General features: G+C 42.3%; 2 protein-coding genes across 3 annotated transcripts in view; both read right to left on the bottom strand.

The window, feature by feature from the left end:
- Positions 1–2,817: 2,817 nt before the first annotated feature.
- On the bottom strand, positions 2,818–4,784 carry NPM3 (nucleophosmin/nucleoplasmin 3). Its single transcript, XM_066354945.1, has 6 exons — positions 4,653–4,784; positions 4,273–4,358; positions 3,895–4,014; positions 3,725–3,818; positions 3,237–3,360; positions 2,818–3,146 (listed from the first exon to the last, which is right to left on the bottom strand). Exons 1-5 carry the CDS (start codon positions 4,768–4,770, stop codon positions 3,245–3,247), a joined length of 534 nt encoding a protein of 177 aa, XP_066211042.1. The 5' UTR covers positions 4,771–4,784; the 3' UTR covers positions 2,818–3,146; positions 3,237–3,244.
- Positions 4,785–6,013: 1,229 nt separating this feature from the next.
- Positions 6,014–27,654, bottom strand: part of OGA (O-GlcNAcase) — a 31,779-nt gene continuing 10,138 nt past the window's right edge. Inside the window, exons 5-17 of one of the 2 annotated variants that reach the window (XM_066355937.1) lie at positions 27,297–27,468; positions 24,427–24,525; positions 23,332–23,616; positions 21,057–21,215; positions 19,987–20,600; positions 19,395–19,569; positions 16,165–16,250; positions 15,111–15,215; positions 14,341–14,426; positions 13,865–14,057; positions 12,003–12,162; positions 7,925–8,108; positions 6,014–6,345 (exon numbers count right to left, since the gene is read on the bottom strand). In XM_066355937.1, coding sequence (XP_066212034.1) covers positions 7,972–8,108; positions 12,003–12,162; positions 13,865–14,057; positions 14,341–14,426; positions 15,111–15,215; positions 16,165–16,250; positions 19,395–19,569; positions 19,987–20,600; positions 21,057–21,215; positions 23,332–23,616; positions 24,427–24,525; positions 27,297–27,468 — 2,271 coding nt within the window. In that variant the 3' untranslated portion in view covers positions 6,014–6,345; positions 7,925–7,971. Of the gene's footprint in view, positions 8,109–12,002; positions 12,163–13,864; positions 14,058–14,340; positions 14,427–15,110; positions 15,216–16,164; positions 16,251–19,394; positions 19,570–19,986; positions 20,601–21,056; positions 21,216–23,331; positions 23,617–24,426; positions 24,526–27,296; positions 27,469–27,654 lie in introns of both variants that reach the window. The other variant, XM_066355936.1, reaches the window with a different exon arrangement.

Here is a 27,654-nt window from a genome sequence, read left to right as displayed (position 1 = left end):
ATCTTCCAAAGTCTATGTCTCTAGAGGGGGGCAGATGGGGACGTACCCTCACCAGACCCAAAGTACTGCCTGGGCGCAGTCTGTGAGTGACAGATGCAAATATTCCTTCGGTGCCCCAGCGGGCTGCTCTCCCCCCCCACTCCCTTGCTGGCCTCCCAGCCAGCTCTCTCCTTCCTTTATCTTATCAAAGCCCCCTAATTACAATTGCTATTTTGTTTCCTCGAATCTGCAATCAGAGCTCCCTGGCCCTGATGAGGGAGCGCCTGTCAACCTGATCGCTGAGTGACAGCCCGGCCACCTTTCCCGGTTGTCCCCACACTTCGCAAACACAAACACACACGCACACACACACACACACACACACACACAGTCGCCTTCTACAAACACAAACACACACTCCTCACCAACACAAACAGCTTCTCTCCGCAAACACACCCTCGCAGGGACCCAAACACACACCTCCAGCCTCTTTCCAAACGCATCCATCTCCCCCGGCCCACCCCAGGTTCCTCAATTCCACACCAGCTTGCGCCAGCCACGGGGGCTGCGACTGGCTCCATCGTGCGCCTCCTGCGCCCCGGGTTCAAAGCTCCGAGGACTCTCTGCCTACAGTTCAAATGCAAATCGTCGAGACTGCGTTAAGCAGTTAAGCACTTTGGACACCGTCTGGGAGTTGTCCCCTGTAACCCGCCCCGATGGCAGGCTTGCCCTTCCTCCAGAGGTCTGTAGACCCTGGTGTTCATCTTCATTTCTCAGCGCTCTAGAGCCGGAGTGAATTGGCAGCGTTCCTACTGTGCGCTGAGGGTGCAGAAAAGGGGATCGAGGAGAGACGAGGGCGAGGAGGGAGAAATCATTACTAGCCCTAACTGCGGGGCGCCCGGTGGGGCTGGGAAACTCCTGGAAGAAAGGGTAGATGTGGATTGGGTCCCCACTGTGGGCAGAAGCGCTGGCCAGGTACTCTCGGAGACCCAACAAGACAACAGTCAAGGCACAGCTGCGTCGTGGCGGTGGGGGTGGGGATGGGGGTGGTGGGCAATATTAGGGCGGAGCCAAGCGCAGAGAGTAGCTGGGTCGGCCTTCTCCACCCGCATCCTGCCCCAGAGAAGACTTTTCCTAGCACCCAGCGACCTCCTGCACCTTCTAGTAATGCAGATGTGGAGGACTTGGGAGGTTATAGGCAAGAGGTAGGAAAGCGCTCTAATAGGAGCCCTTCCAGTGAATGAATGAATGAACGAACGAAGTCAGCCTTAGTAGCTTATTCAATGCCTTCCTCCTAAACTTCGGGGACCCAGACCACTTACGGGGCACTTGGGCACACCTAAAGAGGTGACATGGGGTAGCGGCCTCAGGCGGCTTCAACCTCACCCACTAGAGGGCGCCAGCTCCCCCTCCGTCTCTATCCGGTGCTGCGGGAAGGTGAACGCTCTTCAGCCCGGCTATCAACCCCCACCCTGGTTCCTGGTGGAAGAACTTCAGGAGAGTCCTCCTGGCAAGAAGGGGCCTGCGACCCTGATCACTGCAAAACAGAGGGATCATCTTCCTTTATCCTCAACTTGAAGAAAAAGAGAAGTTAAAAACTGGACCTCTTTGGCCTTGGCTGGGTGGTTCAGTGGATAAAGCGTCCTGGTGCACCGAGGTTGCAGATTCGACCCCCCTTTTGGGCACCTACAAGCAATCAGTGAGTACACAACTAGAAGGAACAACTAAATGAAAGGAGTTGATGCTTCTATTAATGGAAAAAAAATTTTTTTCAAAACTGAACCTCTTTGCTCCTCACCAGAGACACCACAAGAGAGGAGGGATGTATCGAAGAGGGAGTGCTTTCCAGGGACATTCTCTCCAAGGTTTACCTCAGCTGGCCCAATACCAGCCCCTTCAGGTTATCTAAGGACCCCTCCTACTTGCTCCCTCATTTGTGGGAAGGAGTGGGTCTGGCCCCAGCAGGCACTGTTCTCTGTCCGTCCTCAGCATGTCTGGCCCCAGGCTATCTCAGGAGGTAACCTTTTATTTGTTTGTTTGTGGGCACTGAGACACCCCCACCCCATCAACACAGCTGCTGAACTGCTGACCCCATAGTTGGTCACAGACACACACATCACATCAGGTATGTCCCTTTCTCTTCCTGACACAGTAGCAGCCAAGCCCCAAAACCACCTGATTCCAGACATCAGAGACCCCAGACCAGGCAGTGTGTGTGGGAGGGGAATATTGAGGTGGGGGGGAAGAAACCCCTTAACCCAGGAGACTGAATCCCAAGGGCTCCTCTCTGCCCCCATATGCCAGGCCACACGGATTCTGGTTTCCCTGTCACCCAATCTGGCCAGCCCCCTCCATCTGGCCCCTGGAATCAGGTTTCTAAGGGCCCAGACCAGCTCAAAGACAGCCTGCAAGACTGGAAGGAGGAGCAAAGACTGGCCTCCTCCCTACCCCGAGCCCCCTTATGGGGATAGAGATGCACATTCCTCGGGCTGCTTAAACTCCCTTATCTGCCCCCCTGCCCATCAGCCTGAGTGCTGACAGAGGCCCAGACCCCTTGTTTGGACTCTGATAACCTCCTGGGATGGCCCTCCCCCACATGTAGGGGCTTCAAATGGGCTTGATGTTGGGAGGTCCTCTTCTAACAAGGCAGTTTGGGCCTAGGCCTGGCCTGGGGATAGAACGATGCTACATTTCCTCACCCTCCCCCAGGCCTGGGGACACCCTAGGTGCTGCCACAGTGCCACCTGGTGGTCTCTAGGGGAATGCCACCCCAGCAGGGAAAGAAGCCACACAAATGAGTTGCAAAACAAACAAACAAACAAACAAAAAACCCAAAAAAACTCTACACCACTTTATTTCATCCTTTATGCAAAAATGTCAAAAGTGTTTAAAATGTATAGTTCTGAGCTTCAGATGCTGACCTCCAACTTCAAAGGCAAGTGGGGAAGAGAAGATCAGGACAGTTCCTCCCACTCTTGGAGAAAAGGGAAGCCCCAGACATAATACAGAATTAGAACACCAGGGCCCTATGGAGGATGGGACCCCTTTTCTTCTAGCACCAGCCCAAGACCGCCCCATCCCTCCTCTTCAATGAAGAAGACATTCAAAATTCTTGATACTTGTACAGCAACGTGATACGTGGCATGTATGACAGGCAGCTAGCTGACCTAAGGAGAGCAAAGAGGGGATCAGCATCTAGGCCCTCACCTGTTCCTCCTACCCTCTCAGACTGCTGGGCACCCCTCCCTCCCACTCACCAAGAGGGCTAGGGCCTGCCCCTCTGTTTCTTGGCAGGCAGGATGGGGCACAATGCAGTTTCCTCCTCCTCACTCCCCTCTTCTTCACTCTCTTTTTCCTCAGAAACATCATTGCTTACAGTAACTGGTGTACACACAAGTAGTAAAGGGAGGAGGAGGTTAAAGCCAGATCTCCTTCAACCACATGTCATTTATTCATGCACTGTGGTGTTAGGCTTACAGGGCCCTGACCTCCCAGAGCTTATGGACTGGATGGGAAAACCTCAGATACCAAACTGGGTGACAAAGAGCCAAAAGATTACACATAACTGGAGCTGGGAAAGCTGGGACAGGTTCCATAAAGGCAGTAGGCACAAGTAGGACAGAAAGTGGAGGGCACATCGTGTAGGGCAGCTACACTGGGAGATAAGGCTGGGATGCGGAGAAGAGTATGGAGTTGGGGGAGACCTGATGTAAAGTCCACTGGAAGCAAAGGATAGGACTCTCACCAATCTGGTGCCTCCCAGTAATCCGCACAGGACCAGAACCTGACTTCAGGCGGAAAGTTACAGGAGGCTGGAGCTGGAAGTCATCCAAACTGAGCTGGGGAGGAAGACAAGGATGAAAGCCTGGCCCATTCCTGTCCCCTCATCACCCAAGGTATGGCCAGGGAACTCACCATGGGTTGGCAGGACAATTTGAGGTTGGCCACAGGGACTGCAATCTCCTGCTGGTCATGATTCCGGGCCACAACTTCTACTACATTACATTCATCTTTGGCCCCCTCCGTGAGGCAGAGCTGGGAAGGGTACACAAGACCTTGCTTGGGGTCTCCCCAAGCAAGTGTTCACACCACAGTGGAGACAGCTACCCTAGAACTTGCCAAGTCTCAGGGGACCCTGAATTATTTGGCCAAGGGAACAAGCCATTAGGTCAGGGAGAGGTGACTCCCAGTAAAGGGGAGGTTGGGGCCCGGGTACAGGTAGAGGCCCACCAGTTGCCTGCTCTTGGAGAAAAGGGAAGCTATTCACCACCAACCCCATTCCCCAGCCCTCACCATGGTCAAGGCCAGCACGTGCTCCGCATCATCTTCTTCCTCCACCTTGAAGGTGAAAGAGCGGGTGTGACCGGAAAGCTCACAGCCTGGAAGAATTAACAGTATAAGTGTACCTAGGTGTGAGTGTGCCTGTAGGTCATGGGAAGGGGGGCGTTTCACCAAACCTCCATCACACGCAGCCCTGGACTGACCACTTCTTCGGAACACCTGGAGCGCTCAACCCTGGGCCCCACCCCGCACATGTAGGGCAGGGATCTCACCCCCACTTCCGCTCTAGCCCCCTCCGTCTCTACCCACGTTGTGCACCCATCTGCATTTCTGTTGCTCAGGCCTTCCTCTTACCGCCCCTGAACTACCCTCGTCCCCTCCTTTCTCAATACCAAAAAAAAAGCTGTCCATAGTGACTGGAGCCGGGGCCCGAACCCCGCCGACCCTGCCAGCCCGGACTCTCGTCTCCTGACTCAAAAACGCTAAAGCGGCGGCGGCGCTAGCGGCCATGCTGCGAGGGCGGCTTGGGAACTCCGCCCCCGACACGTACAAAGTGGAGGACTCCGGCCGGGTCTGGCCCCGCCTATTAAAGGGAACGCTCTCCACCGAGAGAAGAGGAACTGGAACGCAGCCGGTTCGGGGCTTCTCCACCCCGCCTCGCCCAGGAGACCGCGGCCTCTGCTCAGACTTGTAGTTGGAGACCGCAGAGAAATTAGTACTATAGAAGCGTGGACTTGGGGGTTAATGTTCCTGTCCTTGCTCATTACAATGACCAAGGCTTTCTGAGCAGCTCCTATCTCCATTTTCTCTAGCTCATCACACCTAGTGTCTCCCACGGAAAACTTTCGTCAAAGGGAAACTAGATATAAACATAGAAACCTTTCTAATTCTCCCAGCAAATGTGAATTGTAGAGCAGGTTTGCTTTTTTTAGACAGGGAGGAGGGAGATAAGCATCAACTGACTGGTACAGTAATTGCAGCACTTCAGTTGTTCACTAATTCCCCTATGTGCCTTAAGGGGGAAAGGGCTCCAGCCCAGCTAACAAACCCCCCCTCCCAAGTTGGAGTTTCGAACCTGGGACTTAAGCGTCCAGGTCAACGCTCTATCCACTGTGCCAACACGTCAGGCGCATTATTATAAAAGCGAGGGAAATGAGTTCAGATTTGCCTTTGCTTCAAGTGAGCCATAGCCTTAAGTGATTTTTAGCTCCCAGTATCTTGTACCCAAACTACTCCATTCTCTCTGGCAGATACGCTTCCTGCTGACGACCTTGCAATTTACTATCCAGACAGCATATCTTCCTTGAGCTTCAGATTTTGGCCGGATGCCCGCGCCTGCTAGCAGAGGACTAACTCCTGCTCCTGACAGAAGCAAGCTTTGGAGCTTGTGCTTCCAAATCAGCCCAGAACATCTTTAATTTGGGATACTCCTATCTTTCACCGTTTGACTCCAGAACCAGGTAAATCATATTCCTTAACCTTTGATGACAGGTACTCACTCAAATGAGTTGCCCCAATTCATACCCAAGTTATAACTGGCCAAATGGTGGCTAGGCCAAGAACCAGTCTCTTATCTTTGAGGAAAACTTGAAAGGAAGACTTTTATTGAAGATGGGAGTGGGAGAGTACTGCTTTCAGGACTGGTCCCTAACTCAGGACAGCTGTGATGAGGTAGACTTGCTTGTAGGTGAGGCAAAAAGGGCAGGAGAAAAAGAAGGTAGAAACAGATTTACACAATATACCACCACACATATGCACTTCAAGTTTTATTTTGCCTCTTGCATGAATCTTCAGTTTTACAGTTCGTTTTCTACAAGAACTGAGCTGTGATCTAAACAATCAAGGAAATGTCATTCCAACCATAATAAATATTCATAACCATAGATGATAAAGAGCACTTTACAATCCTAGAGTGATGAATGTATAGACATGGACATCTGTTTCACAGTTAGCATCTGTGACCAGAAGACCAGCCAAGGTTATTAAAAGCCAAGAAAAAGCCACAAGCAAATGTTAAAAATCTTGATTCCATAGGAGACTGACTCCAAAATCCTCCAGATAAAATGACATAATCGTGTAGGAAATCTAAAGAGAAAACCAAGTAACATTAAGCCATTTAAGACAGTTATCTTGTAGAGACACTTAACACATCAGCCTTTAAAAATACAAACTTGGTTCAGCTTTTCAACAAACTATATCCTATCAGTTAAAGCTTTCTACCCTGAAAATGAGGCTTCCTTTCTTTCCTGCCATCATCTCATTCAGTGCATACTCACAGGCCTTGGCTGACAAGTCTGTAAGTGGTACCACTCTACACTCTCAAAGCCCACCCTGATGTAATCCTATGAAGGAAAATGTTTCAAGTTTCCTTCTCCTTGCCCTTTGCCTCTCAGCTCCAAGTTAAACAGCTGATACACAACTGCAGGGAAGCTGATCATAAAATACTTTTATGAATCTACAGAGAAGTCAGCCAGCCATGATGGAAAAACGAATCCTGCAGAGATTACCTGCTAGCCTCATGCTCAAGACCCTTAAAAACACCAAATCTAAATTAAAATACATGAAGCTTTCAAAATCTGTGATTAAAAAAAGATAATCATTAAGTCATTGATTAAAGTATGCTCATTCTTTGTCTCCTTTAAAAATTCGATACAAACATGCAAGAATTAGATTGACTTAATAAAACCAGTAGTAACAGGTCTTGAAATTAAAGGACAACTGATCTGAGGGCAAAGGGGAACAATCAGCCCCTGAACCCCACTTGATAGAAGTCAAACTAACATTTCACATGCTGACCTGTATTGAGGTTAATTTCTAGAAGTGACGGCACTTGCAACAGATTGAGTCCTATTAAGTTAGGCTCTTGTACCCAAAGTGGATGTGCCCTAGCCCTAGGTGGGAGGCACTTTAAAAATAAAATTTCTAAAAACCAAAAAAAACCCCAACTAAAAAAGAAAAACTCACCTTCCACTAAATTACATTATTCAAAGTGCCATCCTGAATCACACCCTTCCATTTTCAAAACAAAAAAATTACAAAACAGTAAACACAAAGGTAGGCAGATCACAGCTAGTTTATATACAAAAAATTTACAAGTTTTTCATTTTTAGGCTTTTTGCCACAAACAAGTGCAATTTGTCCCTACAAAGCACAACATGCCTGAACCAATCACCATACAGGAGACAACTGACCATGGCCTTACAAAGCAGAAAAACTGCCCAAATGAAATCATTTATTCAGCTTAAATTATGCCATAACCATCCCAATCGGAATTTCCACCCTAAAGCCTCTGAAACCCACTAAATCTTTATCTGCCATGTTCCCCAAGAATGAGACATTGCCTTTAATAAGCCATGATTGCAAATGATTATAATTACTCTTTAGTGAGAAATGCAACCACACTGGATGCAGAAAACAATGCTGACTACTATTGAAGACCTCCTCCCTATAAGCCCATAAGAGGTCTTAACACCTAACACAGGACTCCAAAAGGAGGCCCACTTCTGTTTCATAAAGGATTTGCAGCAATACTATCTTCTTCCAACCAGTGTGTAGTCTCAAAGTATGATGAGTGAGTTTTACATAGTCTTGTTTCCAATCCTAATTGGCTGATCTGTTGCCGCTCTAGAAGCTGAACTGTATGAAGACCCCAACCACCACCCACCAGGTGAAGTTAAGAGACTTTCCAACAGTTCATAGTGCCAACAGATGTCACAGGCTCCGACCAAGTATAACCACATCCTTTGGAAATCCTTCCATCTTTGCAATTTCAAAACAGCCTAACTTGCTGTAAAATTCCAGAATTCTTTTATCATCTGGTCTCACTTCACAGAAAGCACCCCTGGAGCCTAGAAATAAAACAAATAATCAAAATATAAGTGTTAATGAATAGAATTATAGATTTGAATTGTGACATCTTTAATGTATTTCAAATAGATCACAGAACTGCTCTACCAGCCTCTAAATTTCATACCAGTTTTTGAATTTTGTATCAGTATTCATCAGTAAACAATGTAGTGATAACCATCCTAAATGACGGATACGTTAACTAGCTTGAATGTGGTTCACCTTAAATATGTAATTCTCTTTATTTTAATGTTCTTTTTGAGAAACAGGAGAGGATAAGGAGCATCAACTCATACTTGCTTTCACTTTAGTTGTGCATTGATTGCTTCTTGTATGTGCCTTGACCAGGGCAAGCCAGTGACCCCTTGCTTAAGCCAGCGACCTTTGGGCTCAGACTGGCTAGCTTTTGGGATCGCGTCGATCCCCTGTGCAAGTCAGCGACCCTGTGCTGATGACCCTGCAGTAAGAGCCAGCAACCTCGGCATTTTGAACTGGCAACCCCAGCATTCCAGGTTGATACTTTAGCCCAGGTATGGCAAACATGCGGCCCGCAATTTTTTTTTTCTTTCCTCTTTGTTTTACCGAAGCTGGAAACAAGGAGGCAGCCAGACAGACTCCTGCATGCGCCCCACCGGGATCCACCCGGCACGCCCACCAGGGGGCGATGCTCTGCCCATCCGGGGCTTCGCTCTGCAGCAACCAGAGCCACTCTAGCGCCTGAAGCAGAGGCCACACAACCATCCTCAGCGCCCGGGCCAACCTTGCTCCAATGGAGCCCCGGCTGTGGGAGGGAAAGAGAGAGAGAGAGAGGAAGGAGAGGGGGAGGGGTGGAGAAGCAGATGGGCACTTCTCCTGTGTGCCCTGGCCAGGAATCAAACCCAGGACTCCCGCATGCCAGGCCGTCGCTCTACCACTGAGCCAACCAGCCAGAGCCGTGATTAAATTTTTAATATTGTCTGCTACTTTAAAATCACAGCTACTCAGAAGCCGAAGTATCTTAGATGATTGAAAATCGAGATATTTAAGATAGTGATATGCAGAAAAAAATTCTGCGTGTGACTAATTTAGGGTTAACTTCCAATAATTGGTTGAATAGTTTCGTGATACTTATTTTTTAAAAGAATTCCATTATAAAGATTTACAACTTTTGTATTTGTACTCGATATGAACTGTTTGACGTTTAGTGGCAATGTGAAACCCACATTCTTTTAGGCAGAGTTTGCCAGTGCGCACCCAAGGTCAAATAATTCCATATTTTTGTAGTTAAGTGTGCTGAATCAAGTGGCATTGTAGCAGACAATAGCTGCAGTTGATAACTGAAAACGTGTCCAGGCTGTTTGTAAAATGAAATAATTGTTTTATTTGCAATATAATCCCTTCAAGCTCATTCTATTAATTAAATATTGTTTCAATTGATTATGATAGTTTGGATATTTATACGGTATGTAATTATATTTTTATTGAAATATTGTATATTAAATTTTTTCACTCACATTTATCCATAAACAAATTACATAATAAAATTTTGTTTACTTAAACGAATCGTTTTTGTATTTAACGTTTTTTAATTTTAATATTTCGTCCGGCCTGTGAAAATGTTTTCTTTCTAATCTGGCCTGGAGGAAAAACTGTCGACCAAAAACCTGTTTTAGCCACTGTACCACCATGAATCAGGCAAATATAAACAACTCTTAACTGTCAAATATAACTCAATAAATTCAACCGTCAAGGTGAAAAGGTGAAGAAATTAAGAAAAAAAATCAACTGTGAGTGAAACAAACCTTTTGGGAAAGAGGTTGCAAGAAATCTCAGGCCCTGGCCGGTTGGCTCGGCGGTAGAGCGTTGGCCTGGCCATGCGGGGGACCCGGGTTCGATTCCCGGCCAGGGCACATAGGAGAAGCGCCCATCTGCTTCTGCACCCCCCCTCTTCCTCTCTCTCTCTTCCCCTCCTGCAGCCAAGGCTCCATTGGAGCCAAGATGGTCCGGGCACTGGGGATGGCTCCTTGGCCTCTGCCCCAGGCGCTAGAGTGGCTCTGGTTGCAGCAGAGCGACACCCCGGAGGGGCAGAGCGTCGCCCCTGGTGGGCATGCCGGGTAGATCCCGGTCGGGCGCATGCGGGAGTCTGTCTGACTGTCTCTCCCCGTTTCCAGCTTCAGAAAAATACAAAAAAAAAAAAAAAAGAAAGAAATCTCAAAGCAAAGGATACCTCCACTGTTTTAACGTTTTAATAATATATAAAAGTAACTTTGAGGGGCTCACAGGGCAGAACCTAATTCCAGTCCAGCGTGTCATAGGCAATGTAACCAGAATAGGTTGTATATTCTAAGACAGACTTTATATCCCTACCCGTATGATTCAGTTCTAAGCACAACACTAAGAATTATGTTTTCTTTTTTTTTCTTTTTTCTTTTTTTTACAGAGGAGCAATTAGAGACAGACAGGAGGGGAAGAGATGAGAAGCATCAATTCTTTGTTGCAGCTCCTTAGTTGTACATTAATTGCTTTCTCATACATGCCTTGCGGGGGGGGGGGGGGGGGGAGGACAAGACCAGAGCAAGTGACCCCTTGCCTTGGGCTCAAGCCAGTGACCCTGCACTCAAGATGGTGAGCCCATGCTCAAGCTGATCTTGGGGTTTCGAACCTAGGTCCTCTGCATCCCAGTCCAATGCTATATCCACTGTGCCACCGCCTGGTCAGACTAAGAATTATGTTTTCTTCAGAGTTGTTTAAATTATCCCACAAAGGGACATCACTGACTCAAATGATACAAAAACACAACATGTGTATTCTCCTGTCTCAACAACCCCCTAGTAATGGCACAAAATGCTACCCACTTTTGTACTGACCAAAGGCTAAACATTATTTTACACTTTTAAAAGGTTTAAAAATGACTATGCAACAGAAACCATATGTAGCCCTTAAATCCTAGGATACTTATTATTGGGCCATTCATAGAAAACGTCTTCATACTAAGTAAAGCTAAGTTGTTTTTTTTTTGTTTTTTTTAGCTAAGTATTTTTGAAGGTTTAGATAAACCAAAAAAAACTGATAACTCTTCGTCCATAAATGAAATTTCTCCCCAAGGTTCATTTAATTTTCAAGTATCATTTATGAGTTTCCTGGCAAAATAAAAATATAAACTTCTCATTTAACTAAGGCTTAAAATAAGCATTCATAGTGTAAAAAGAGCAGCATTTTTCAATGATTAATACACATGCTATTAGCAAAATGAATATAGGTGGTCCCCAAGTTAGGAACAAGATAGGTTCTGTAGGTTTGCTCTTTTGTGTGTGTGTGTGTGTGTGTGTGTCAGAGACAGAGAGAGTCAGAGAGAGGGACAGATAGGGACAGACAGACAGGAAGGGAGAGAGATGAGAAACATCAATTCTTCGTTACAGTTCCTTAGTTGTCCATTGATTGATTTCTCATATGTGCCTTGACGGGGGGGGTGTGTGTGTACAGCAGACCGAGTGACCCCTTGCTCGAGCCAGTGACCTTGGGCTCAAGTTGGTGAGCCTTGCTCAAACCCGGGTCCTCCGCGTCCCAGTCTGATGCTCTATCCACTGGGCCACCACCTGGTCAGGCTGTAAGTTTGCTCTTAAGTTAAATTTGTATGTAAGTTAAAACGGGTACATTTACCTATAAAATGAAACTTACATAGATGTTGGTCTTATCAAAGTATTTATTTTTGCCTTCCTATACATCTAAATACTTAAAACATTTCCAAACCTACAGAATCTCTCTCGTTTGTAACCTGAGGACTTCCAAAGTCAAATCATAAATGGTGGGGAATGGAATGTAAATTCACTATAATTCACTTTATTTCTTTCATTAAAAAAATACAGTCCTGTCCCCACCAAACCCAAACACCAGCAATTCCACAAATATGCACTCACCATTAGCTTTCAGTGAAGACAGGAGGCAAGCCATCATGCTTTTGGCTACACTTGGGTCAGTTACTTTTTTGTGAATATCCATTTTTATCAAAGAAGGGAAGTTGGCAAGGAATGTTTCTGGCAACACTTCCTGCTCTTCATGGAAACTCAACATTATTTTCTAAAAATTAGAATTTTCTAAAAATTAGAATCTCTTGACTTTCAATAGCCTCACATTATATATCTATATCCCACCTACAGAACTCAGCAACAGGAAAATAAGTCAATAACTTTTCCAGTCATATAATTATCACATGCAGAATTAGTTCTAGCTGCAGTATTTTCACTTTTGAAACTTTGTCTAAATATAATATGTAATATAGTATGATATATTTCATCTTAGGACAGAAAAAGGACTTTAGTGGTCAAACTGGTGAGTGTATAGTAAAATTTGTACTAATGTACCAAAGTTAGTTTCTTGAACAAATGTAGAAAATGGGTGAGGGATATAGAATTCTGTATTCTCTGTAACTTATTTAAATTTATTTCTTATTTATTGATTTTTTGAGGGAGGGTGAGAAACAGAGAAAGAGAGAAACATTGACTTGTTGTTCCATTTATTTATGCATTCATTGGTTGATTCTTGTATGTGCCCTGACTGGGGACTGAACCCACAACGTTGGCTTATCAGTACGATGCTCTAACCCAGTGGTTTTCAATCTTTTTACACTTGGAGACCACTGAAAATAGAATTATGAAGGGGACCGCTAAGGCAGAAATCACCTTGAGCATAACAAATTCAATTAAGATCATTGGAACTATAATCTTCATACAATATCAGGGTGGTTAACTCTTTTGTGTACTGGCTCGAAATTTCTGGCAGACTGATCTAAAGACCAGACCAACAGTTTAAACACACTATTCTAACCAACTGAGCTTACCAGCCAGGCTTGAAGATGGTAAATTTATGTAACATATATTTTACCATTTTTTTAAAAAAAGTTTGTTAATAGACACACTGGTCATTCTTATATGTTCCTATACTGAAAACTGTAATTGTCAGATATGGAACAGCAACTCATCAATAGCTCAATCACCAGCATGTTCCAATCAGTGTCAATGTAATCCCCTTATGAGGTTACTCCAAACCAGCCTCATTACACAGTCATCTAGCTAGAGACAAAAGGTAAAAAATAATAAAAAACTAGAAAGAGAATGTGAGTACATTGGTGTGGGGAGGTAGAGAATTTCAGAAAAGGGGAAGAGGAACAGTCAGAATCCAAATGTATATATATTTGAAAGTATTTACTGAACATAAAAATTATCCTTAAGAATGAACTCTTTTTTAAAATGCATATGCTGATGTATAAACCAAATCAATCATAACTGACCAATGTGGGTACAACATTTTTTTAGAAAAAAGACACTGAAGTTGGAACTGACATATAACAAGAAGTGTTCCTATCAGAAAGCAGACTTAAAGAAAAGCTCATTCCACTGCTGTTTATTCACAACAGGAAAAGCATCCCTGAGAAAGCCAAGTTAGCCTGAACCAAGCAAACAAGAAATTTTAATTACCTACATTCGCCAGAGCACCCAGAGAATAACATTGTTTTTGAGGGGAAAAAAAAAAGTTCTTTAATTGCCCACATTGTATGTTTTTTTAGTTTTTATTTGATGAATTATTAGAACAATGCTTCCAAATTAAACCTGTCCTAACACTGAGTGGAAAATAGCATGCTAAGAATAAGCCCTAAGAATTCTTTTAAGAAATTCAGAAAGAACACTATTTTAAGATCTGCTATTTAAAAATCAAAAACTTTTTATTTTAATAAGTAATTAAGTAAAAATTACTGTAGTAGAAATCTAAACCTGTGTATTACCTCTGCCTCAGAGAGTTCTTTGTCACCATTTGGCTTGGTATACTTCTCCTGCATGAAGGGAATCCAGGAAATTTTACATTTTTTAATGAAGGGGGTCACATCTACAGTGCCCAGGGCATAACCACATATGCCATCTTCATCTTCTAGGACAAAGCAATAATCCAGGCTGAGGGAAAGCAGCCCTCCTACTAACCTGCTCAGATGAAAAGAGGCCAGAGTGAGTTTACAAGTTACTAACAAAATTCAGACCTTGGTGATATTAAGGCCCAAAGCACTTTAATGACAACCTATGAAAACTACACTTCATAGACAAAGAAACTGGAAATATACACATACGAATATTCAGATTTTATTAAAACTAAAGTGGGATTTCTAAGAAACTGTACTTTCCAGTCATCACCTCCCCTCCACTGATAAACCTGGCTTTGAAATGTCTACTTCCCAAATGCAACAAATCCAAATACTTCATCACGTACTTGTCTCCAATAAGGTCAGGCTGACTTTGAAAAGGTAAACCCACTCCATCGTCATACATCTCTCTGCAAATCTTGTACACGGAAGCCTGAAAACATAATCTAGTTAAGCAACACATTAAGAAAAATGGCAAGAGAATTTAACAACAGTGTGATACCTATGTCAGACTGGACTTCTAGGACAGAGAGTAACAATATGTCTGGCCTATCATAATTAAGTAAAGATTTACTCATTGAGTCACAGTTGTAAAACCAGTAGCATGGTTATAATAAATACTGTGAAGTGCTTTGCAGGGAATGGTTATTGGCAGTAAGTAGTGAATTCAAACTCCAGCAAACTATTAGACTGCCTCAGTTTTCTGAGACATATTTTAAAGATGTTATTATTTTAAACAGGCTTGCTTTTCTCTGTAGCCAATTGTCAACAGCCTGTAGGCACTTCCCAACGGAAAATTACAGAATGCTATTACATTGGAGAAAATCAGCCAAGGACTATACATTTAGACACCCTGACTGGTTAGTAATTCCAACTCTGAATACATTTCATCTGATTTTTTAAGGGAGAAATTAAAGGGATGAGTCTGGACTCCGTAAGTTCTGCCTCAAATATCCCCCACCCATGATCAATGTTTAGTTAACTCCATCTAAAGTTCATGTTTTAAGACAGAATTGATTCTTTTAACCAGAGTTTTTGAACTCCTTTGAGTTCAAAGGAAAAGTAGTAATGTGCACCATAACTATACACCAGGATTGGTAAGTAGACAGACAATTACCTCATCTTTAGGAAAATATGGTCTGATAGTATAAACTTTGGAGGTAGGAGTCAGTGGGGGTGGTTGAAAAAAGAGATCATTTGCCCCATCAATTGGCAGCAAACGCTGAGGGAGGAAAAAAAAGAGAGATGGATTAGTGTTGGGAAGATAGCCAGTTCTTTACATGGGTGTGCACTGCAGATTACCAATTTAATATTAACTGGCTACTGCAGGCAGACCTAAAGAAGAGGGGTGTACTATGCTTTACTAATATAAACACCTCTTTGCTGGGGGAGGGGAGTACTTCTGAATAGAAATTACCCAAACTGAGTTACACAGTTTCAGTGGCATATTAATAGATTTAAATTTACAATTAAAAAAAATCAATTCCAATTATGACAAACTTTTTAAAAAAACCAATCTCATATAGTCCATCTTTCTATTAAAAGATGGCAGAACAGAATATCAGGAGGACAGGTTTGGTCTGAAGAGGGTTATCTGTCCAGGAGACGCTTTATTCCCAAAGCAATGCGCTTCAGTTTGCTGTGCGCAGCAGAGCACCTGTTGGGGGGAGAAAAGTAGAGCACCTGAAAAGTCCATGAACAAATTGTAATACCCAAAATGCTTCATATTTTGTTCACATTTTTAATAGACTGTTCTTTCAAATGTAAGTTTTATCTATAAAATAACTGTGAAAGTATCCAAAAGCCCTTGCACCGTTCACTTTCTAATTACCCATCCCTTTTGCTCATGGAGTTTCCACTGGCAGACAAGCATGCGCGCATTGTGCATTGCGGGCGCAGATTAAAATGCTGTGCGACCTGCAAAGAAACAATGTGAAGTGTATACCTAGAGCCGCTGCGCTTCGCGGGCGCGGGGGGAATTGGCAGCATCTCCTTCAGAAATTACTGTGAAAGAGGAGGAAAATCTGATTTAAAATCCAGCTATGTAACTAAATTGAATTTGGGACTAGAAAGCCTTCGGCAGACCAATCCTTCCAGCCATCTGATGCGCAACATAAGGTTTCTCATAAAACAAAGAAAATGTCAATTCAGTTGTGAATTCATATTGATACCTGGAACTCTCCTGCTAGACCACCTCTAAAGGCCCAGGGTTCTTGGTCTCCAATTAAGAACTGTGCTGAAGAATGACTACGACACCCTGTTGAGATCAGATCCAAGCGGAGAACGTTACGAGAAAGGGGATTTCCTGAGGTCTCAAATGTCCAACAAACTAACAAACACTTTGTGGAAATAGCTATCTAACAATAATAATCCAGGGTTTGAGGACAAGGCTGTGATAATAACTTTAGTTCATAAGAGAATTTCAAAACTGATGTTCCTTCCTTTGATTAATGAATAATTACTGTTAAAAGAGTTCTGTCCTTTCTTTAGTTATTGGAAGGAAACTAAGTCTCAAGTTTATCTAGATCAAGTATATATATTGCCTAGAGACAGCTATAAAAATCAAGTCAGCAGATTACTCTGTAGTGAAATTACAGAAATGAATGAGACAGATATTTATTATCACAGCCCATAAAGGAATTAAACCTGTCTGAAGTCACATTTTACATTTTGAGGAAGGGTACAGGAAAGGGAAAAAGGGGTAAAAAAGGGTTAATCTTGTCAGAAAACTAAGGTCAGCAGAATAAAGGAAATTTTTCATTAAGTTAACCACAAACACAGTAAGAATGATGTTTTCTAATAAGGACAATCCAAATTCAGACTGGGCTAGTGATAACACTAGCCTGACCAAGTGAGAACTAAGGAGAGCCAACCGATGCTCGGAATTTGTTCAGAGCTAAGATACTTTTCTTAAAAGTATGACAATATCTGGCTCCTGATTGACCATTATGATCTTTGCAGCGCATTGAACACATGCAGCATAGCAGGCTTTGAGGTCCAGAAGTTGGCATTCAAGTTCACCACTCAGCCAACTTCATATTCATAAGCAATAAATGCAGCTAAAAATAAAGAGATAATTAAAGGCAAATATTTGGGGGCCAAATCAAAATCACCTGCCTAGTCTTCTGACAAGATAAGCAGCGCAATATAGTTCTTTTCCATTGGAAGACAGCATTCTACCTCCTGTTCAAGTTAACAGTCTCATCAGTACAAGGTATATAGTGTGCTAGTCAAACAGTCCCAAAGCAAACCAATTTTTTTGTTGACAATTCAGGCCCATTAAGAGAGTATTATCCAGGTTTGTCATTTTTTAGGGGTAGGGGTACTTAAAAAAACATATAATGTAATAGTTGTAAAATAAATATGAAATAGGGTAAAAATTTAGGCTATGAAGAGAACCTGCCCGATTCCATAGCTCAGTGTAGATTTACACTGCAGGACAAGACTATACCTCTTGAACTTTAATATCAGCCAATTTCCCCTACCCCCCACTTTGAGACTACAACATAACTAGCACTTCCAACTATTACAATAAAAAGCTGCATGTACGAAGAGCTGTGTAAATGAAAACATGGTTAATGCCTCAGTCGCTGCGCAAACGTGACTTCAGTTCATGCCTACTGCCCTTATAGCTACCTGAGCTACCTCACAGATAGAGCCTTTCAATTTAAACTAATTAATCATGACGCGCTGTGAACATCTGCCGCTGTCCATCCAATAGTAGTAGACACTTGTGCTGAGGATTCTCCCATCTGTACACAATGGGGAAGAAGATAACAGAAGTCGTTAGTAATCAAAAGTACTGCATAGCCACATTCTTTAAAGGACTGAATGCCAGCTGGACTGGAGAGAGGAAGAAAACAAAGGGTTCTAACCAGTAACTCCCTGAAATTACTATAGAACCATGAAAATATTCTCCTTGTTGTGAGCTTTTTATAAAGCTATGTGAATGCAAAGATGATCATTTCACACTTCCAAGATGCTCTGACCTTTAGGTTGTACAATAGCTATCTATACAATTTGGGAAAGCGACCCCATAATTGCACAGTACACAGGTAAAACCTGAGGGGAAACAACACAGTATCTACATAATCAAGAATTTTACTTGTAATAATTCTCGAATTAAGTTTTAAGAGATACTTTCTGAAGCTCAATAATCCAGATTTCAGGGTGGAAATATAAGATTTAAATCCCTATAAGGGTTAATTATAATCCCTTGGCCAGAAGCCTGGAAGGCAATAGCTGTCATCCAACAACCAACGTAAGGTTTTTCCTGAGCCAAAGGACAGATTATCTATCACAGAAAAGAAATAGCTCTTGGAGCCTTTTAACAAGAGGTCAAAATTCTCTCTTCTACCTTCTGTGCTATATGTACAGGAACCCAAAGTTCCGTATTTCCAAGTTAAAAATCAGAGACTACTCTTAGCTGATAAATTATATCACAAGGAAACTATTTTTTTAATATTTAAAAGCCCAAAGTATATAGGCAGAAAGTGAGAAATCTCATTGCTACCACTCCTTAATCTAAGCTCACAGTTTCACAGATCTACTTCACAACCGAGACCACGTAACCCATCATATAGTATTTATGACTACTATGAAAACTATGACATGTCAGTTAGCCTTGCTGCCTGCTGTGTGCTGTATTGTAAGTCCATCACATATTCCTTACAGCTGGATTGATAACCTGGAAGTGAAGTGAGGTCCCTGGAGAAACTTGGCCATGCTGGTGCCTTTTACCAAGTTTGAACATTTCAAAAAAAATGTTGCTGTTTTCAAAGGAAACATACAGAAGTCCATTAAATGAACAAAGTTTTTAGAGGACTGTAATTTCCATCCCCTGCTAAAACCAATTACTTGGTAGAGAAATAAAGAAAAAGCCACGTGAAGTAATACCAAGTAGCACCAGAATAGCCCACCACTAATGGCTCGCATGCGCACAGGGCTGGGAGGATGGCTTCCTCTTGCCAGGCCCTTTAAGTCATTTAGGCAATTGTTCTGTTAAACAGTATTAATGTTTACCAAGACACAGCAAGCAGCAGAGAGCTTACAGAGTCACAATTCATAGTGTCTCATCTCCAAATCAGATAAAAGTGGTATACAGGGTTCCATCCAGGAAGCATTCAGTCAGAGCAAGTTAAAGTCAGTACTTTCTAACACATTTTCAAAATATTTATGCTGAATTAGCCCAAGGGAGAAAAATCAATGTGCTCAAAGTATTTACTGAGACTTGCACTTCAAGTCTGCAACAAGGGCTACATATTTGAATAAACTCTAGGCAAAAAATGTAAAAAGAGTTGGAAATTCACAAATTCCTTAAATGTTTTTCTCCCTGTGGGATAATGTCTTTTTTCTTTAAGGGACAATAAATCTGAGAAGAGATTATTCCCAATGCACCTACCTAACCACTGTACAAAAGACTTCACCATAGACATTATACTCTTGATATCCCAAACATAGGAGTACATGTCATAAAGGATTGTCCTGTTGGCACAATTGGAAAGCCGAGTGAACATTCCCATCACTAGTCCACACATCTCTTCAAACTTGGCTGCTCGTGACCGCCATTCTTCAATCTATTGAGGATCAATAAAAAGACTCAAAAAATTGCCAGCTTAACAAAACAATCTAAGACATAGTTATAAACTAAGCTGTTTGTTGTCAGGTGCCTGTAATTTATCCTGTTGTTATTCTTTAACCATTAAAGAATCACTGGGCTTAACTTTCGAAAAGCAATAAAAGTTTGTGTCTGTTCAAACTGACAAACATTCCCCAAAAAATCAATTTTTACTTTTCTTCATTTCTAACTATAAGGTCAAACTATAGAATTGTATGTGCCAGATTTGGTAGAGTCCACATCCACTTTACAGAACATATTGCAAGACGTGGTCAATTTTCTGCCAGTTACCAGTGTTACTCCTTTAATACCTCCTCCATACCATCAACATGGGGACCCATCCACGCTAGAGAAGCAGTAAATTCAGCATACTCACTTTTTCAGAGTCTTTTCCTTTGCAATTGACACTGACAACACTGCTATTTGCTCGAAGCCACTGGAACTCCCGTAACATCTGCGCTCCTTTGGGTCCATGCTCATAAGGCAGGTAGAATAGATCAGCAAGTAACTGCAAATCCTCCAGAGTCACTGGCTCCACGGAGTACAAAGGCTTTTCATTTGGACCTGGCATAAATTGCTCCTTATTTGTCTGTTCATCAGTCTGCATGGGGGCAACATCACTGATGCAATCTTCTTGCATAGACATCTCTGGGGATTTTGATTCAGTTATGCTCTCTTTATCAGTGTCCATCGGTTTCAATTCCTCTGTCATTTTAGCTTCTACAATTTCAGTGAGTATTTGATTGTCATTCTTGTGGTCTGTTTCTTCTTGCTTTTCTACTACCATGTCCATGGGTTCCTCATCTAGCTGTTTCTTTTCTTCTTCCTTGGTCAAAGCTGTAGGCTCACCACTCAAGGCTGCTCCCTGGCTCATAATGGGCTCCTGGTAAACCGTTGTGACTACAGTTGTGGCATTTAAAGAGGGTGCTGCAACTAGGGGAGTCCCATCAACTACATTTGTCTTAGCTCCACTGTGTGCAACTTGCCTACCTACAAAAACAAATAGGCACAATGATAATCAGAATTAGAAATAGAACAAATTAGATCTAGAGAAATGTTTTCTTATCACATCTGTAACTGCAACCTCAATTTGAGCTTCTAATAATATGAGCCCTGATAAAAGTGCAATTTCTCTAAAATCACCAAGGAAGTGGGGGAAAAAGAAACAGATGATGAACATCCCTAAACATGCCAACACCTACTATCTTCTCTTTTGAAGACCTGTATTTAAAAAGTAACATAACTATTTCAAAGTAAATATTTTTAAAAACAAATTAGCATCCCATCAAGACAAATGCTACTTAAAATTAAAAAGTAAGATCTCAAAAACTTTACTTTTCTCTAGATCCCTAATCATTTTTGCTTAGTGGGTCTATGGCAAAGCACATCACAAATGTTAACTCAACCATGTGACCCAACACCCTTACAAAGAATGCCAAAACTCACTGGTATATTGAAGAGGTACGGCAAACTCCTGCAACCATTCTGTTAAAGCTAACTTCAGAGCCATCTGTGGACTATAAAGTACATCAGTTTCAATATCTTCATCACTGCCTTCATTTTCTAACTTTATCTGGATTGATACAGTACTGTCTTCACTGTCAGCTGCAAAAAAAAAAAAAAGGAGAGCAACAGTAACAGTTTTTTTTAAAACATTTTTTATTTTATTTTTAATTTTTTTACAGGGACAGAGAGAGAGAGTCAGATAGAGGGATAGATAGGGACAGACAGACAGGAACAGAGATGAGAAGCATCAATCATCAGTTTTTTCTTTGCGAAACCGTAGTTGTTCACTGATTGCTTTCTCATATGTGCCATGACCGCGGGCCTTCAGCAGACTGAGTAACCCCCGCTTGAGCCAGTGACCTTGGGTCCATGCTAGTGAGCTTTTTGCTCAAGCCAGATGAGCCCGCGCTCAAGTTGGCAACCCCGGGGTCTCGAATCTGGGTCCTTCTGCATCCCAGTCCGACGCTCTATCCACTGCGCCACCACCTGGTCAGGCTACAGTAACAGTTTTGATTACAAAAGCCTGACAAGTGAGGGGGACAAATGGAAAACTCTAGTTGTTACAATACAACTAGAAAAGCAAAGAACTAAAACAAGAACAAACTTTATTTATTTATTTATTTATTTTTTATTTTTTTTTCATTCTTCTGAAGCTGGAAACAGGGAGAGACAGTCAGACAGACTCCCGCATGCGCCCGACCAGGATCCACCCGGCACGCCCACCATGGGGCGACGCTCTGCCCACCAGGGGGCGATGCTCTGCCCATCCTGGGCGTCGCCATATTGCGACCAGAGCCACTCTAGCGCCTGAGGCAGAGGCCACAGAGCCATCCCCAGCGCCCGGGCCATCTTTGCTCCAATGGAGCCCTGGCTGTGGGAGGGGAAGAGAGAGACAGAGAGGAAGGAGGGGGTGGGGGGTGGAGAAGCAAATGGGCGCTTCTCCTGTGTGCCCTGGCCGGGAATCGAACCCGGGTCCTCCGCACGCTAGGCCGACGCTCTACCGCTGAGCCAACCGGCCAGGGCCAACAAGAACAAACTTTAAACATAAAAATACAAACGCAACCAAGACCCTTCACTGAACAACTTTATCTCAAATATTCATATAAATGCATTGCTAAATGTAAAATTCCAATTGAAATAAAAAACCATTAATCCAGTAATTTTAGAAATTACTGGAAAAGTCATTTGTAAGTGTCCACTGAGGACCAATTATTGGGAATGCAAGGTTAAAAGCACTACACTTTCCATAAAGAAAACATTCCCTACCATTTAGGGGCTTATAATTTAATGGGTAAATAATTAAGAAAAAACAATGGTCAAATTAATAAATGCACTGAGTGGAAAAGTAAAATCAACCAAATAATGAAGCTCCACCCAAATCAGGATAGTGGTCAAGAAAATTAAATCAGCACTCTGGCTAAGTATTCAAAACCCTCTAGCCTGACCAAGTGGTGGCGCAGTCGATAGAGGTCCCAGGTTTGAAACCCAGAGGTTGCTGGCTTGAGCATGGGCTCACCTGGCTTGAGTGTGGGACCACAGATAAGAAGACTCCATGGTCACTGACTTGAACACAACGGATCACTGGTTCAGCTGGAGAACCCCCCCTCAAAGAAACTGAGAAGCAATCAACGAACTAAAAGTCCCAGAGCTATGAGTGGATGCTTCTTGTCTCTCTCGCTAAAAATAAAATATCCCATTTAATAAAAGTCATATGAAAATACAAACTGAATCAGAATTCTAGAGATAACATGAACACTAAAAGACTAGTCTAGAACTCAGACAAGGCTAAGTCACATTTTAAAAACAAAACACTGAGGCCAAGGGATAGTTTATTAAGCAACTTGTCCAAAGCCACTAGCCCTTCTTTTTAAGATTTATTGATTTTTTTTTGGGGGGGGGCAAGAAATATCAACTCATAGTTGTTTCACTTTAGTTTTCCATTGCTTGCTTGTTGCTTGTCATATGTACCTTGGCCAGGCAAGCCCAGGGTTTTGAACCGGCAACCTCAGCGTTCCAAGTTGACAGTCTATCCACTGTACCAGCACAGGCCAGGCTCAACCCTTCTTCTATCATATGCTTTTACATTTCAGTCACAGGACTAAACAGACCTTTAAAAAATCTCTTAAATTGTGATGACAAAGGAACACTTACTTGCCAATGCGTCTAGTTAAACCCAGCTCTCCGCCCAAGGTCAAGGGTTAAGCAGTCTACTTACTCATCACTACATCTTTTCTCACTCCATTCATGTTTGATTTATACCAGGTGGCAAGGGTGTGGATAGCAACATAGTTGGCTTCAAATTCGCAATTTGGATTAGTCAGGACTCCTTTTAACCGTGGGATGAGTTCTGTGGATCTTCCTTTGTATGGGCCTAGAAACAATCTCTTCTGATCATAATCATTAGCATGAATGTTGTCCCAGATTACTGGAGCTCTCTTAATAATCTTAGAAACCTCTTCAATGGACTCTACTGGAATTTCTTTAGAAACAACTTTGGGACCTAGAAATAATGACCACCTTTTGTTAAAAGATCTTTACACGTTTTTTAATAGTATAATGCATACAATATTTTATTGTATTTTCTTTGTTACATTAATACTTTGTAACAATTTTTTAAAAAAATAACGTCTTTTTATTCAGTTTTATTTACACTGCCCCACCCCCCAATATTTCCTCAGATTTCTAGAAATAGAATTAGTCAAAAAGTATGAATATTTAAGGTTTAGGCAAGCTTCCTTAAATTGGTATGTTAATAAAAAACAAATGTTCACATAAACAACTTTTTTCCATTACAATATAGTATAGCCCTGGCCGGAGAGAGGACCAGCCCAATATGCAAAGGTTGCAGGTTTAATTCTGGTCAGGGCACAAACAGAAATAGATCAATGTTTGCCTCTCACTCAGTATATCCTCAATTAGACAAACCCCAGTTAACATAAACTCTGGGTTTCTGGCCTTAATTCTTAGAATAAAAGCTAATACAGCTTGTTGGTTAACAATTATCAATCTAGTACAAAAGCTTTCATTTTATAAAATAGGAGTCTTCTAAGGGCTGGGATTAACAAACACCCTTTAGCCCAGTTCCCTACAGATCTATTAATCAGTAAATGATATTTAGATCCACTAGAAATCCTCAAAGATATTTGTTATATTAAGTGAAGAATGTATACTTTGTAAAACAAAGAGAATTTTACTAACAAAGTTTTCTGGTTAAGGCTCAATTTTTAAAAAATATCCAATTAGCCAGACCAACCAACTTCTCTAGGTCCTAGTTAATTCAAGTTTCACTGTATAAATCTTAAAGACTTACCTGTCCAAAGCACCTCAATTCCAGGTAGAAGCTTCTCACCCACAGTCCTTAAATAAGGAGACTGAGACACATTTGGATAACAGAAAGTGCCACAATATTCTGAATGTAGAGGAGGAACATAAAATAGTCAGGAGTGAAATGGTCATGAGTTTTTAAATGAAAGAAAAAAATACCTACCAATTCTAAAGTCTTTTCATCCAAATGATAAAAAGCCTCCGTGTCACGCCTCAAAGGAAGTAAACTCAAGTGGGAAGTTCATTTAAAAATCAATTTGCCTGACCAGGCAGTAGGTGGCACAGTGGACAGTATCAGACTGGGACACAGAGGACCCAGGTTCAAAACCCCGAGGTCACTAACATGAGCGCGGGCTCATCTGCCTTCAGTGCGGGCTCATCTGCCTTGAGCATGGGCTCACCAGCTTGAGCCCAAGGTCGCTGGCTTCAGCAAGGGGTCCTTCGCTATATGCTGTAGCCTCCCACTCAAGGCAAATATGAGAAAGCAATCAGTGAACAACTAAGGTGCCACAATAAGATACTTCTCATCTTTCTCTCCCTTTCTGTCTCTTTCTCTGACTGTCTTTGTTAAAAAAAAAAAAAAAAATCAATTTGCCTGACCAGGCAGTGGCACAGTGGATAGAGTGACAATCTGGGACACTGAAGACCCAGATTAGAAACCCAAGGCCACCAGAGCTTGAGCACAGGCTCACTGGCTTGAAGCCCAAGGCTGTTAGTTTGAGAAAGGGGTCACTGGCTCAGCTTGAGCACAGCCCCTTCAAGGCACATATGAGAAAGCAATCAATGAACAACTAAAGTCACAACTAGGAGTTGATGCTTCTCATCTCTCTCTCTCTCACTTAAAAAAAAATCAACTAAAAAAGTCAACTCATAAAATATTCTTCCTCCAATAACAGTACAGATCAATCCTACGCTCACTAGAAATACAAGTCTACTAAAGAAATAATTTAAAATTTTATCATTTTCTACATAATTCTGAATTGCCTACATTTCTTGAGTTACAATCAGAAGCCAAATAGACTGAACTGATGATATCATAACAAAGAACACAACATTATGCCTATGAGTATTAGTATTCAACTGCAACTAAATTATAATTTATAGTGAATTATAATTCCCAGTATAATCTTATTAAATACTATTTGAGTATTCATGTAGTATCAGACCACTGAGATAAGGTTCATGGTTCACAATACTCAAGACCAGGGGTCTCCAAACATTTTACACAGGGGGCCAGTTCACTGTCCCTCACAGACTGTTGGAGGGCCGGACTATAAAAAAAACTATGAACAAATCCCTATGCACACTGCACATATCTTATTTTAAAGTAAAAAAACAAAACGGGAACAAATACAATATTTAAAATAAAGAACAAGTAAATTTAAATCAACAAACTGACCAGTATTTCAATGGGAACTATGCTATGCTTCTCTCACTGACCACCAATGAAAGAGGTGCCCCTTCTGGAAGTGCGGCGGGGACCGGATAAATGGCCTCAAGGGGCCTTATGCGACCCGCAGGCCGTAGTTTGGGGACCCCTGCTCAAGGCAGACATACAGGATGTGAGGGCGATCTGGCTGCGACATCTGTCGCCCCACTGACCACCAGGGTTGATTCGGCTGATCTGGCTGGCTAGGCGGGTGTCCCCTTCCTCCCTCACCGCTCCATGTGCGTCCCTCCCGCAGCTGCGAGCTCTGTAGAATAGGATGACCTTCCCCGCTAGAGGAGAGGACCGTTCTTCGGTCAAGGGTATACGGGTGGCTGCGCTCCCCTGCTAGGACCTCCAAACAAGTCTCAAGGCAGACATACAAAAAAGTTAAATAAATAGTCTAAAATTTTTTAGAGTTTACTTATCTCATCCTGAATAAGAAGTAAATGGAGGGGGGGGGTGTTAATTGATTTTGGAGAAAGAGGGAGAGACAGAAATATTGATCCATTCCTGTATGTGCAGTGACCAGGGATCAAACATACAACCTCTGAGCATTGGGATGATACTCCAACCAACCAAGCCATCTGGCCAATGCGGGAAAATTTCTTATAAGCTGAATTTTGAGAGGCAATTAAAAGAAACAAACATTTTCAATGAAAGGAACCAGAGAAGGAAGGAGGAGAGGAAAAGAGGGAGAAATTATTAAACTTTCTATGCTGACTTCTGAAAATAAGAACCAGCTGGGAACGAGTGGAGCAATAAAGGACACAGAAATTCATGAGCAGAAAAAAGGAACAGGTAGGAGGACATGAGAAATGACCAAGTTAAAAACTACGTACATTTCCCTGGCCAGGTAGCTCAGTTGGTTAGAGTATCATTCCCATATGCCAAGATTGTGGCTCAATGCCCAATCCCTGGTCAGGGCACATATACAAGAATCAACCAATGAGTGTATAAATAAGTGGAACAACAAACAGATGTTTGTCTCTCTCTCCCCCCATGCCTCTCTCTAAAATATCAATCAACAAAAAAAATTTTCTAAAGTAAAATAAGGATTACCTGACCACAAGCACAGCAATACCTCAACAGTCAATCTGACAACCAGACAACTGACTAGCAGGGGAGTAACATATAATATGTATTTTCCAACCATGGTTGATCACAGGTTAACTGAAAACATGGATAAAGCAGGACTACTATACTTCCAGGACTAAAAAATACACATAACATCTTTTGCCTATTCAGTTGTCATTTGTTAGGCCCTAAAATTTCTCCAATTTAAGACCTTGAAAAACTGTCTAGAAAAAGAATTTCTACCTTCATACACCCAAGGGAGGGAGGACAGCATAATAAAGCCCATACATGGATAGTCCTTTGAAACTAGTATCTTAAAACTAGTTAAAATATAAAGCTATTGTATACAATACCTGTGGGACAGAAGAGGAAAGTTTCTGGCTCTCCTAGGTACTGATAAATTTCATTTGTGATGGAGACCTGGGCATGAGCAAAAGAACTGAATACCTCTTTGTCTGCCGCACACATATTATGATCAATATCATCAAAAAGCAAGGCAAATGACCGGCACCCAAACTGAGAAACCTAGGGAAAGAAAAAGGACAAGAGGCCATACCACCTCATCTTAGAATAAAAAATACAAGATTCCAAATATTCAAGTATATACTTAATAATTGTATTTAGAAGTCAAATATTTTCCTTTGTAAAACATTCAAAGCCAAACTTACTGTTTTCACATTTTCTATGTTAAAAAGCTAAACAGTTTTGGGA

This window comes from Saccopteryx leptura, chromosome 13 (genome assembly GCF_036850995.1).
Source record: "Saccopteryx leptura isolate mSacLep1 chromosome 13, mSacLep1_pri_phased_curated, whole genome shotgun sequence".
Taxonomy (NCBI): Eukaryota; Metazoa; Chordata; class Mammalia; order Chiroptera; family Emballonuridae; genus Saccopteryx; species Saccopteryx leptura.
Note: the sequence above shows the minus strand (reverse complement) of the source record. Positions and strands in the feature narration are given on the sequence as shown.

Coding starts and splice junctions, on each gene's coding strand:
- NPM3 (XM_066354945.1), bottom strand. CDS start 4,770: ATGGCCGCTAGCGCCGCCGCCGCTTTAGCGTTTTTGAGTCAGGAGACG. Junction 4,359..4,652: donor TATGGACAGCTTTTTTTTTG/GTATTGAGAAAG, acceptor TAATTCTTCCAG/GCTGTGAGCTTTCCGGTCAC. Junction 3,361..3,724: donor TACTGGGAGGCACCAGATTG/GTGAGAGTCCTA, acceptor TGTGTACACCAG/TTACTGTAAGCAATGATGTT.